The sequence below is a fragment of the Vulpes vulpes genome, chromosome 4, assembly GCF_048418805.1.
Source record: "Vulpes vulpes isolate BD-2025 chromosome 4, VulVul3, whole genome shotgun sequence".
NCBI classification, from domain to species: Eukaryota; Metazoa; Chordata; class Mammalia; order Carnivora; family Canidae; genus Vulpes; species Vulpes vulpes.
In genome coordinates, this window is record NC_132783.1 from 41,499,857 (window position 1) to 41,513,003 (window position 13,147).

The 13,147-nt window shown below is 35.8% G+C and overlaps 1 protein-coding gene across 1 annotated transcript in view; it reads left to right on the forward strand.

Annotated features, from left to right (window-relative positions):
- The window catches only part of MANBA (mannosidase beta), a 115,166-nt gene that overhangs the window by 76,517 nt on the left and 25,502 nt on the right, over positions 1-13,147 (forward strand). Inside the window, exons 11-12 of the mRNA XM_025983820.2 lie at positions 435-602; positions 10,540-10,758. Coding sequence (XP_025839605.2) covers positions 435-602; positions 10,540-10,758 — 387 coding nt within the window. The remainder of the gene's footprint in view (positions 1-434; positions 603-10,539; positions 10,759-13,147) is intronic.

Sequence of the window (13,147 nt, forward strand, 5' to 3'; positions counted from 1 at the left end):
CCCTCTTTCAGCAGAAGTGGTTGTTCTACGTTATTTGTTTCTTCACACAAAACCCCAACTTGTTCTTGAGAAACTCCTCTGTAATGTAATGTCTCCTGCCTTTTGTATTTCTTAGAACATTTTTGTGGCAAGTCAGAAAATGATGAGGTTGATTTATTTTTCTTTTTTAATAAAAGGGATTATGTTTTCTTTAGGTTTTATACAGTAGAGAAGAGGAACCTATCTTATTGGTGTTTATAAAGTCTAGGTAAAAAAAATCAGAGATTTCTTAAAATGTATTCCCATGGGTAATGTTACAACCCTTTTCTAATGAGTTTTCTGGTACATAAGAATTTATGTACAGAAATGAAATGGCTGTCATTTTATTAATTATAGCTATGAGGCTTTTTTTCTTGTTGATCATTTGAAAATTGTTTTGTTTTCTGAAATTTTAGATCAGGAGACTGAAATATCACCCCTCCATCATCGTATGGGGTGGAAATAATGAAAATGAAGCGGCCCTGATGATGAATTGGTATAATATACGTGCCAGTGAACTGCATACCTACATCAATGACTATGTGGTACTGTATGTGAAAAATATTCGAAAGATTGTCTTGGCAGTAAGTAATGATTTTTCATGCAACAGATTTTAAGAACCTGTTTTAAAAATGGATCAGTTTGAATATTGGTAGAATATATTTTTGTGCCCTTTTTAGGGCAATCTTCAACAATATCACTTTAATACATAACAGTCCACTGTATTGCTGCAGCATGTGAACGGATTTATGTGTTCTGGACTTCTTTGAGAATTAACTTATCTGTGGAACTCACTACATACACACCAATATTGTGTTTATAACTGCAGATTATCATGGACTCTTTCTAGAGCCCATCCATGGAACCTCAGAGGTTGAGAATTTCTACTTTAAATGACTTACTGATATGCCACTTCCTTTTTTCTTTCTTTTTGTCCCTCAGTATTAATATAGTGCATTCTGTGAGTTAATTTTCTAATCACAAACTAGTTCTAGTATAAGCTCTATTAGCTATAATGCTTTGTTCTTTTATTCTGTGCTAGATTTGATTTGCTAATACTTTAGTTAGAACATAAAATTTTATATTCACAAATGAACTCAGTCTTTGGTAAGAATTGAAAACTCAAAAGCCTAGAAGAGCCAAAATTGTTTTAAAATATTAAGTAGAGTAGATGAGGCTCACAAAGAGAGAAGAGGCATCTGTGGTACTAGGATATAGATGTTGGGTCTCATATTCAGCATTAAAAAAATGATATCTAAACAAAGCTATTTGTGAGATAGATTTAGCCCAGAGAACCCAGCTTTTGGTTCATACAAATGTACCGCATTTGTTACATGTGTATGTGTTAGTGCTTGCTGTACAGAATAAGTTACGAGCCTTTTGTTGTTGTTTTTAATGTCTAGGAACAGTTTATATAAAATAAAGATTATCAGTTTTACTGAGACAGATTCACCCATAAAATAATCTGGGTCTAGTGCCTTTGTAGGGGCAAAAATGATCTCCTCTGTAATATATTTCATTTCTCCTATAGTTATTATCCAAATTTGGGTTTATAACTTCTGGAACTATGGATATTTATGTTTTCTAGGAACATAGCATTTCACCTAGAACTATATTTCTGTGTAAATAGACATGCTGTATAGAGCAGGCTGTAAGTAGAGAGGTTGTGCAGGATGAGAGACTCCAGGATTGTCAGTACAGATAGTGTTTGGATGTGGAAGTTGCTCCCATTCATGTGTGTGTGTGTGTGTGTGTGTGTGTATCCATTGTGGATATCTGAAGTTACCCCAGACATCCCAGCTAGAAGACTTCCATAGACAAGGAGAAGGAGACACAGAGCTGACTCAGCTGTCCTATGGATATTTCTTTTATATTTTTCTTTCTTCCTTTCTGTTTTCTTTCTTTCCTTCCTTCCTTCTTTCCTTCCTAAGAGACATAGAGACGACAACAACAACAACAACTACTACTACTACTACTACTACTACTACTACTACTACTACTTCTTCTTCTTCTTCTTCTTCTTCTTCTTCTTCTTCTTCTTCTTCTTCTTCTTCTTCTTCTTCTTCTCCTTCTCTTCTTCTTCTTCTTTTTCTTTTTCTTCTTCTTCTTCTTCTTCTTCTTCTTCTTCTTCTTCTTCTTCTTCTTCTTCTTTCTTCTCTCTTCTTTCTTCTTTCTTCTTTCTTCTTCTTCCTCTCCTCCTCCTCCTTCTTCTTCTTCCTCTTGACTGCCTTCACCCATTTTACCCACCTCCTACCTCACACCTCTAGCAACCACCAGTCTGTTCTCTGTTTTCATGAGTTCTTGTTTTTAGATTCCACGTATAAGTGAGATCATGTAGTATTTGCTTTTCTCTAATTGCACTTAGCATAATGCCCTCAAAGGCCATCCATGTGGTCACAAATGGCAAGATTTCATTCCTTTTTTTTTTTTTTGACAAAGAGAAAGAGACAGCGTAAGTGGGGAGGGGAGAGGGAGAGAGAGAATCCCAAGCAGGCTCCATGCCCAACACAGAGCCCAATGCAGGGTTTGATCCCATGGCTCTGAGATCATGACCTGAGCCGAAATCAAGAGTTGGACACTCAACTGACTTAACCACCCAGGTGGTCCAAGATTTCATTCTTTTTTTATGACTGAGTCATATTCTGTTTTATATATATGTATACATATATATATATATATATACCACATTTTTAAATCCATTCATCATCAATGAACATTTTGATTATTACAGTATCTTGGTTATATAATGCTGCTGTGAACATGTGGGTGCATATATCTCTTTGAGTTAGTGTTTTTATTTTGTCAGATAAATATCCATAAGTTGGATTGCTGATCATATGGTAGTTCTACATTTAATTTTTTAGGTAACTTTCATATTGTTTTCCTTAGTAACTATACAAATTTACATTCCCAACAACAATGCACAAGGGTTCACTTTTTTCCACATGCTTGCCAACATTAGTTATCTCTTCATATCTTTTGAAAATAGCCATCCTAACAGGTGTCAGGTGATACCTTATTGTGGTTTTGATTTACAATTCCCTGATAATTAGTTGAGCAACTTTTCATGTACTTAATGGCTATCTGTATGTCTTTAGAAAAATATCTGTTTAGATCTTTGGCTTATTTCTTAATTGGATTGTTTGTTTTTTGCTGTTGAGTTGTACAAGTTCTTTATATATTTTGGATATTAAACCCTTAGCATGTATATGATTTGCAAATATTTCCTCCCATTCAGTATATTGCCTTTTCATTTTGTTCATGGTCTTCTTTGCTGTGCAGAAACTTTTTAGTTTGATGTAGTCCCACTTGTTTATTTTTGTTGCCTTTGCTTTTGGTGTCAAATCCAAAAACTCAAGCCAAGACCAATGTCAAGAGCTTTCCACCTAGTTTTCTATTAGAAGTTTTACAATTTCAGATCTTACATTCGACTCTTTAATCCGTTTTACATTAACTTTTGTGCATGGTTGAAGATAGTTGTTCAGTTTCATCCTCTTGCAGGTGACCGTTTTTGTTTTTTTTAAGATTTTATTTATTTATTCATGAGAGACAGAGAGAGAGAGAGAGAGAGGCAGAGACACAGGCAGAGGGAGAAGCAGGCTCCATGCAGGGAGCCCAACGTGAAACTCGATCCCAGGTCTCCAGGATCACACCTGGGCTGAAGGCAGCACTAAACCGCTGAGCTACCTGGGCTTCCCTGTCTTAAATTTTTCAATAATAATTTCAGTCTTTCACTTCCTTGGTTAAACTTATTCCTCAATATTTTATTCTTTTTGATGCAGTTGTAAATAAGATTGTTTGACATGATTGATTGTCATGATCATATGATTTTTATCCTTCATTTTATTAATGTGGTATATCATGTTGATTGATTTGTAGGTGCTGAACCATTCTTACATCCCTGGAATAAATTACACTTGATCATGGTATAAGATTTTTTTAATTATACGAGTTTGGTTTGTTAATATTTTGTTGAGAATTTTTGGATCTTTGTTCATCAAGGATATTGGCCTGGAATTTTCTTGTGGTGACTCTATTTGGTTTTGGTATCAGAATAATGTTTGTCTTGTAAAATTAATTTGTAAGTTATCCCTCCTCTTCTGTTTTCTGGAAGAATTTGAGAAGGATAGGTATTAATTCTTCTTTGAATGTTTGGTAGAATTCATCAGTGAAGATGTCTGGTCCTGGCCTTTGTTTGTTGGGAGATTTTTGATTGTTGATTCAGTCTTCTTACTAGTTAATTGGTCTGTTCATGTTTTCTATTTATTCATGATTCAGTATTGGAAGGTTGTATGTTTTTAGGAATTTATCCATTTCCTCTCGATTGTCCAATTTGTTGGTGTACAGTTATTCATAGTAGTCTCTTACAATTCTTTATATTTGTGAGGTATCAGTTGTAACATCTTTTTCATTTCTGATTTTGTTTGATTCCTTTTTCTTCTTGGCAAATCTAGTTTAAGGTTTCGCAGTTTATCTTTTTTAAAGAACCTGCTTGATTTCATTATATTGTCTTTTTAGTCTCAATTTCATTTATTTCTGATCTGATCTTCCTTCTAGTAACTTAGAACTTAGGCCCATGTTTGTTCTTCTTTTTCTAGTTTATTAAGGTGTAAAGTTAGTTTCTTTAAATGACATTTTTCTTATTTCTTGAAATAGTCATTTATCTCTATGATTTTTCCTTTTAAACTGCTTTTGCTGCATCTCGTAAGTTTTTGGTATATTTCCATTTTTAAAAAAAAATTTTAAAGATTTTTCGCTTATTTATTCATGAGAGACACACAGAGAGAGGCAGAGACACAGGCAGCGGAGAGACAAGCTCCCTGCAGGGAGCCCGACGCGGGACTCGATCCCGGGTCTCCAAGATCATACCCCAGGCTGAAGGTGGTGCTAAACCGCTGAGCCACCGGTGCTGCCCTATATTTCCATTATCATTCGTCTCAAAGTATTTTTCAATTACTCTTTTGATTTCTTTGTTGATCCATGATTGTTCAATAGCAGATTCCTTAATCTTCATGTATTTGTGAGTTTTCCAGTATTATTCTTAAAATTTATTTCTAGTTTCATACCTGTGGGGTCCAAAAAATATGCTTGAATATGATTTCAGTCTTCTTAAATTTGTTAAGACTTTTTTTGTGGCCTAGCAGATGATCTATCTGGGAGAACATTCCATGTGCACCTCAGAACAACGTGTATTCTGTTGCTTTTGGGTGATATACTGTATATATCTGTTAAGTCCATCTGGTCTAATGTGTCATCTAAAATTCTGTAATTATAAATGCTAAAGCAGAACTTGATGTATATCATATATGATTATGTTGCTATGTTAAATAAGGGGAAAGAGAGAGCAAAGAGCTTTTCCCAACTCTACCTTAGAACCCTTCCTTTATGGTATGATGGTTCTCTTTCATCACTTATTTTTATTTATTTATTTTTTAAGATTTTATATATTTATTTATGAGAGACACACACACAGAGAGAGAGGCAGAGACACAGGCAGAGGGAGAAGCAGGCTCCATGCAGAGAACCCAATGTGGGACTCGATCCCAGGTCCCTAGGATCACACTCTGAGCTGAAGGCAGTGCTAAACTGCTGAGCCGCCCAGGCTGCCCATCACTTATTTTTAATAGGCATATTGTACTTACATATTCTATATCCATACACATTATGTAATATAAATTAGCTTTTTTTTTGCAAGGAAAGGAAGCAGCTTTTATTTTATTTTTTTTTCAGTAATGCCTTCAAATGATATAACTTTTAAAAACTTTAATGTTTAGAATGTGATTTAATAATCTGTCCTTCTGATTTTTATCTGTTATTAGGTATTTTAAATATTTGGGTATATGCTGAAGTACTTTGAAAAGCAATACATTTAAGAGAATAGTATGTGATTTTGTCACCCAAATATGTTTGGTTCATGGCGCTATTCATTTATGTGAAGAAACTTCAGTGAGAATTCATGAAAAACCAAGGTTCAGATTTTTAGCTTATCTGATATACTTAGTCATGTGTCACGAAGAATTTTTTTCTGTACACAAAGTGTGATGATATAAGCTTTAATTAATATTTATAAAAATTTTATTTTATAATCTTTTTACTCATAGTGTTGGTATTACATTATTCATATCTGATGGATTTAAGAAATGGATTTTAATATTTGAGGATTTTCATTTCACAGCTCAGTGGTTAAGAGCTTATGATTCCAGGGGGATGAGAATGAGGCACATGGCCCCTCAGTGATGCAAAGACATTAGAAAGCCACTTCCTTAGAACAGCTCTCTACTATGGAAATGGGACCATGAATTTGGTGGACATATAGCCATGTCTTCTATACATGAGTTCTTCACCATTTACTCTAGTCCTATGAAAGGCACTGTTATTTTTTCCATTTTACGGATGAGACTATTGAGTTTTAGATCTGTCCAAGAATTATAAGATTCTGATTTGAGATATAAACTCAAGTTGTTCTGGCTTAATAGCCTCTATTCTTTTCTTTTTTTCTCCTGCTGTGCCTTTTATTACCATGATCTAGTCATTCTGTAACTGGGATCCTGTGTCTCCCACTCCCTTTCACCCATTTTGCCCAACTGCTAATCCATCGCCCTCTGTCAACCATCAGTTTACTCTGTGTATTTATAGGTCTGATTCTTTTTTTGTATTTGTTTATTCATTTTTGTTTTTGCTTTATATTCCACATGTGAGTAAAATCATATAGTATTTGTGTTTCTCAGTCTGACTTATTTTACTTATTTATATATATATAAACCATATATTCCTTATACATTTGTCTACTGATGGACACTTAGATTGCTTCAGTATATTGGTTTTTGTAAATAACGTTGCAATAAACACAGAAGTGCATGTATCTTTTTTTGAACTAGTGTATTCATTTTCATTGGTAGTAATTCTACTACCCAGTAGTAGAATTATTGGATTAAATGATATTTCTATTTTTAATTTTTCAAAGCACTTCCAAAGTGTTTTCTACTGTAGCTGCACCAGTTTACATTCCTACCAACAGTGCACAAGAGTTCTCTTTTTCCCATATCCTCACCAACATTTGTTGTTTCTTATCTTTTTTATTTTAGCCATTCTGATAGGTATAAAATGGTATTTTATTTTAGTTTTGAGTTGCATTTCTCTGATGATGAGTGATGTTGAGTTCTTATATGTCCATTGGCTATCTTTATGTCTTTTTTTGAAAAAATGTCTATTCAAGTCCTCTGTCCATTTTTAAATTGGATTGTTTTTTGGTGTTGAGTTGAATGTGTTCTTTATATATTTGTGTGTGTGTGTGTGTGTGTGTGTGTGTGTGTTGATGGTTTCCTTTGCTTTGCAAAAGCTTTTTATTTTGATGCTATCCAAATAGTTTATTGTTGCTTTTGTTTTTCTTGTGTGAAGAGACATGTTGAGAAAAATATTCCTGTGGCTGAAGTCAGAGAAATTACTGCTGGCGTTTTTTTATAGTTTTCAGGATTTTTTATGATTTCAGGTCTCACATTTAGGTCTTTATTTTGAGTTTATTTTTGTTTATGATATTAAAAGGTGATACAGTTTCATTCTTTTGCATGTATCTGTCTGGTTTTCCCAGCACCACTTATTAAGGAGACTGTCTTTTTTCCATTGTATATTCTTGACTCCTCTGTTGTAGATTAGCTAACCGTATAATCAGTGGTTTATTTCTGGGCTCTCTATTTTTTTCTCAAATATTTTATTTATTTATTCATGAGAAACAGAGAGAGAGAGAGAGAGAGAGAGAGAGAGGCAGAGGGAGAAGCAGGCTCCATGTAGGGAGCCCGATGTGGGACTCAATCCCGCGTCTCCAGGATAATGCCCCGGGCCTAAGGCAGCGCTAAACCTCTAAGCCACCCAGGCTGCCCTCTCTATTCTATTCCACTGATCTATGTATCTATTTTCATGCCAGTACTATACTATTTTGATTACTACAGCTTTGTAGGATATCTTGAAATCTAGAATTTTGACATCTTTAAGCTTTGCTTTTCTTTTTCAAGATTGCTTTGGCTATCTGGTGTCTTTTGTGGTTCCATACAAATTTCAATATTATTTATTCTAGTTTTATAAAACCTGCTATTGGTAATTTGATAGGGTTTGTGTTGAGTCTACAGGTTACTTTGAGTAGTATGGACATTTCTACAATATTTATTCTTCCAATCCACAAGCATGGACTGTCTTTCCATTTGTTTAGGTCATGTTCAATTTCTTTCATCAGTGTTTTATAGTTTTCAGAGTAGAGGTCTTTCACCTCTTTAGTTAAGTTTATACCTCGGTATTTTACTCTTTATGGTGCAATTGTAAATGGTGGTGTTTTAAAATTTCTCTTTCTGGGGGTGCCTGGGTGGCTCAGTTGGTTTGACTCCTCCCTTTGGCTTGAATTATGATCTCAGGGTCCTGGGATCGAGCCCCACATCATGCTCCCTGCTCAGCGGGAAGCCTGCTTCTCCCTCTCCAAACCTGTTTGTTGCAGACACTGTCTCTCTCACTATCTCTCCCTCTCTATGTCTCAAGTGAATAAATAAAATCTTAAAAAACAAAATAAAATTTCTCTTTCTGCTGTTTTGTTATTAGTGTATAGAAATACTACTGATTTCTGTATACTAATTTTGTATCCTGAGACTTAGCCTCTTATTCTTAAGCACTAGACCTGTATTTCTTACATGGAGGCAATTCTGTCTCCCAAGGGACAGGGGCACATTTGGCAGTGTCTGTAGATGTTTTTTGGTGTATATGGGGGTACTACCGGCATCTAGCAGGTATAGGCCAGGGATGCTGCTAAACACCCCCACCCCTCCTGCCTTCTTTCCCTAGTCACCAACACACAAAATTTATCAAGCTCAAAATGTCAATAGTGCCAAGCCTGAGAAATCCTGCAGTAGACTACACTACCCATGTTGGTAGAAGGTAATATAGAGGCACAATGTGATTAAAAAAGATTAGGAACAGGTACTGAGGAATAAGCTAAATGTTAATTACAAAATGATATAAAGGATTGACAAAATTGCAGGTGCTGGTGGTTGTTTAATGTAGAAGGTTAATGGTTCTATTATGTTTCTGTCAGCCACTTGGCATTTCTAGAAGTTGAAAGAGTTTTTTAAAAAAGTAAATGATCTGGGATGCCTGAGTGGCTCAGCGATTGAGCATCTGCCTTTGGCTCAGGGCATGATCCTGAGTGTCCCGGGATCTAGTCCCACATAGGGCTCCCTGGATGGAGCATGCTTCTCCCTCTGCCTGTGTCTCAGCCTTCTCTCTCTCTCTCTCTCTCTCTCTCTCTCTCTCTCTCTCTTTGTCTCTCATGAATAAATAAATAAAATCTTTAAGGAAATAAAAAAAGATAAGTGATCTGACATGAACAGACATTTCTCCAAAGAAGCCATACAGATTGCCAACAGACACATGAAAAGATGTTTAACATCAGTCATCATTAGGGATATGCAAATCAAAACCACAATGAGATATCACCCTGTCAGATATTTACCTGTCAGATTGGCTAAAACAAAAAAGACAAAAAATAACAAGTATTGGTGAAGATGTGGAGAAAAGGGAACCCTTGGAACTGTTGGTGGGAATATAAATTTGTGCAGCTGCTGTGGAAAACAGTATGGATGTTCCTCAGAGAGTTAAAAATAGAACTACCCTGCTACCCAGTGATCACACTACTGGGTATCTACCCAAAAATACAAAAGCACTAATTCAAAGGAATACATGCACCCTTATGTTTATAGCAGCATTATTTACAATAGCCAAATTATACAAGCAGCCTAAATATCCAGTGATAGGTGATGGGTAAAGATGATTGTGGGTGTGTGTGTGTGTGTGTGTGTATGTGTGTGTGTGTGTGTGTGTATATACTGTATATATTGTATATATAATGGAATATTACTCAGCCATAAAAAGAATGAAATCTTGCCATTTGCAACAACAGGATGACGCTTGAGAGTATAATGCTAAGTGAAATAAGTCAGAGAAAGATACCATATGATTTCACTCATATGTGGAATTTAAGAAACAAAAAATGAGCAAAGGAAAAAAAGAGAAAAGCCAAGAAATAGATTCTTAACTATAGAGAACAAACTGATGATTACCAGAAGGGGTGAGTGAGGGGATGGGTGAAATAGTGATGGAGATTAAGAAGGATACTTGTCATGATGAGCAGTGTGTAATGTATGGAAGTGTTGAATCACAATATTGTACACCTGAAACTAATTTAACACTATATGTTAACTATTTTGGAATGAAAAGAAAAACTTGGGCAGTCCCAGTGGCTCAGCGGCTTAGCGCAGGCTTCAGCCCAGTGTGTGATTCTGGAGACCTAGGATCGAGTCCCACGTCAGGCTCCCTGCATGGAGCCTGCTTTTCTCTCTGCCTGTGTCTCTGCCTCTCTCTGTGTGTCTCTCATGAAGAAATAAATAAAATCTTAGTATAAAAGAAAAGAAAAACTTAATAAAGTAAATGATTTGTACTTTACTGGTGAAAATATCTTTTAAATCACTTTATTCTTGATTTCAGGAAGACAGCTCTCGTCCTTTTATCATATCCAGCCCTACAAATGGGGCCGAATCTATTAAAGAAGGCTGGCTCTCTGTCAACCCATATGACAGTAATTTTGGTGACGTACATTTTTATGACTATATCAATGATTGTTGGAATTGGAAAGTTTTCCCCAAAGCTCGATTTGTATCTGAATATGGATATCAGTCCTGGCCTTCCTTCAGTACATTAGAAAAGGTAAGCCACTTTTGATTTCCCAATAATTCAAAATGGTAAGAAGTGGGCATATTCCACTTTCTCAACAGTATTTCAGAAAGTAAAATGAAATGTACTTCTTGGGGCACCTAGGTGGCCCAGTCGGATAAGCATCTGCCTTCAGCTCGGGTCATGATCCTGGCATCCTGGGATCAAGTCTCACATTGGGCTCCCTGCTCAGCAGAGGGTCTGCTTCTCCCTCTCTCCCTGCTTCTCCCCGCCCCACTGTACTCTCTCTGTCTCTCTCAAATAAATAAAATCTTTTTTTTTTTTTTTTTAAGAAAGGTACTTCTTATTTAAATGAAAGTTTAGGAAGACCATAGAAGAGAACTTTTTTTTTTCTTTAAAGTTTTAGGACCGGGGCACCTGGGTGGCTCAGTGGTTGACCGTGTGCCTTTGGTTCAGGTCATGGTCCCCAGGTCCTGAGATTGGGTCCCGCATAGGGCTCCCCACAGGGAGCCTGCTTCTCCCTCTGCCTGTGTCTCTGCCTCTGTCTCTGTATCTCTCATGAATAAATAAATAAAATCTTAAAAAATAATAAAGTTTGGGGAGCTAAATTTTTGTAGTCATCATTTTGGGGATTACACCTTTTCGATATTGCTTTTAATAATGTTCCTTCACTTAACATTTAAAAATTAAACAGGAACCAGTGGTTGCTTAAGCCTGACTTCTTGTCATGCATGAAAGTAACTCTCACTTCTCCTTTCTATATATCCAAACAACTATTTTATCATTTACAGATATTCAGAACTGGATGGTTTGCCACAGTAAGAGAAATGAATGTGATACATAAACTTTTGTCTAGTGCTATCAGATCATATTATTTCTTTAGTCTCTTCTCCTTCCTCTTCTGTTTCCTCCTCCCCTTTCTTCTCCTTTTATTTTTCATGTTGGTGTATTTGATTTTCACTATGGCATTTCACTTTCCTTGTTCCTACAGATTCAGTTTCATAGATGGATTCAATTTCAGAGTTGTATGTGTTCTTAAAGCAGCTTTATTGAGATATAATTCACTGACCATAAAATGCACCCATTTAAAAAATTTTTTTAAGATTATTTATTTATTTATTCATAGAGATGCAGAGAGAGAGAGGCAGAGACACAGGCAGAAGGAGAAGCAGGCTCCATGCAGAGAGCCTGATGTGGGACTCGATCCCAGGTCTCCAGGATCACGCCCTGGGCTGCAGGCGGCGTTAAACCGCTGTGCCACCAGGGCTGCCCAATGTACCCATTTAAAATGTACACTTAAATGGTTTTCAGTATATTCACAGAGCTGTGCAGCCATCATCATGACCTAATTTTAGAGCATTTTCATTACCCCAAAGAAACTGTGTACCCAGATTACTCCCTATTCTCTCAGTCCTTCCCACCCCAGCTCTAGGCACCTCTAATCTGCTTTGTGTATCTATATATTTGTTCTGCACATTTCATATATTGGAATCATAAAATATGTGACCTTTTTAGGTTGGATTCTTTAACTGAGCATAAAGTTTTCAAGGTTCATCCATCTCAAATCATGTACTTGTCATTCTTTTTTATTGCTGAATAATATTCCATTGTATGGATATACCACATTTTGTTTATCCATTCATCAGTTGATGTACATTGTGTTATTCCCACTTTTTGGCTATTTTGAACAATATTGCCGTGAACATTTGTATACATTTTTTTGTGTGAACATATGTTTTCAGTTCTATTAAGTATATACTTAGTAGTGGAATTACTGGGTCACATGGTGACCGTATGTTTAACATTCCAAGGGACTGCCAAACTGTTTCCCATAGTTTGTAATGACTGCACCATTTTACATTCCCACCAGGAAATGTATGAGGGTTCTAATTTCTCTACATCTTTATCAACATTTATTTTCTCTCTCTCTCTCTCTTTTTTTTAATCATTTCCCTGGAAATTTGCATTTCCTTTATGGCTAATGATGTTGAGCCTCTTTTCATGTGCTTGTTGGCCATTTGTATATTTTCCTTAGAGAAATTTCTATTCAAACGCTTTGCCTATTTTTTAATTGGCTTATCTTTTTGTTGTTACATGTGCCAGTGTTTATAGCAGCAGTGTCCACAATAGCCAAAATATGGAAAGAGCCCAGATGTCCATTGACAGATGTGGTATCTATATCTATATCTATATCTATATCTATATCTATATCTATATCTATCTATATCTATACCTATATCTATCTACACACACACAGACACACACACTCACACACACACAAACACACACACTGGAATATAACTCAGCCATCAAAAAGGATGAAATCTTGCCATTTGCAGTGATGTGGATAGAACTAGACTGTATTATGCTACATGAAATAAATCAGAGAAAGACAAATACCATATGATTTCACTCATGAAGT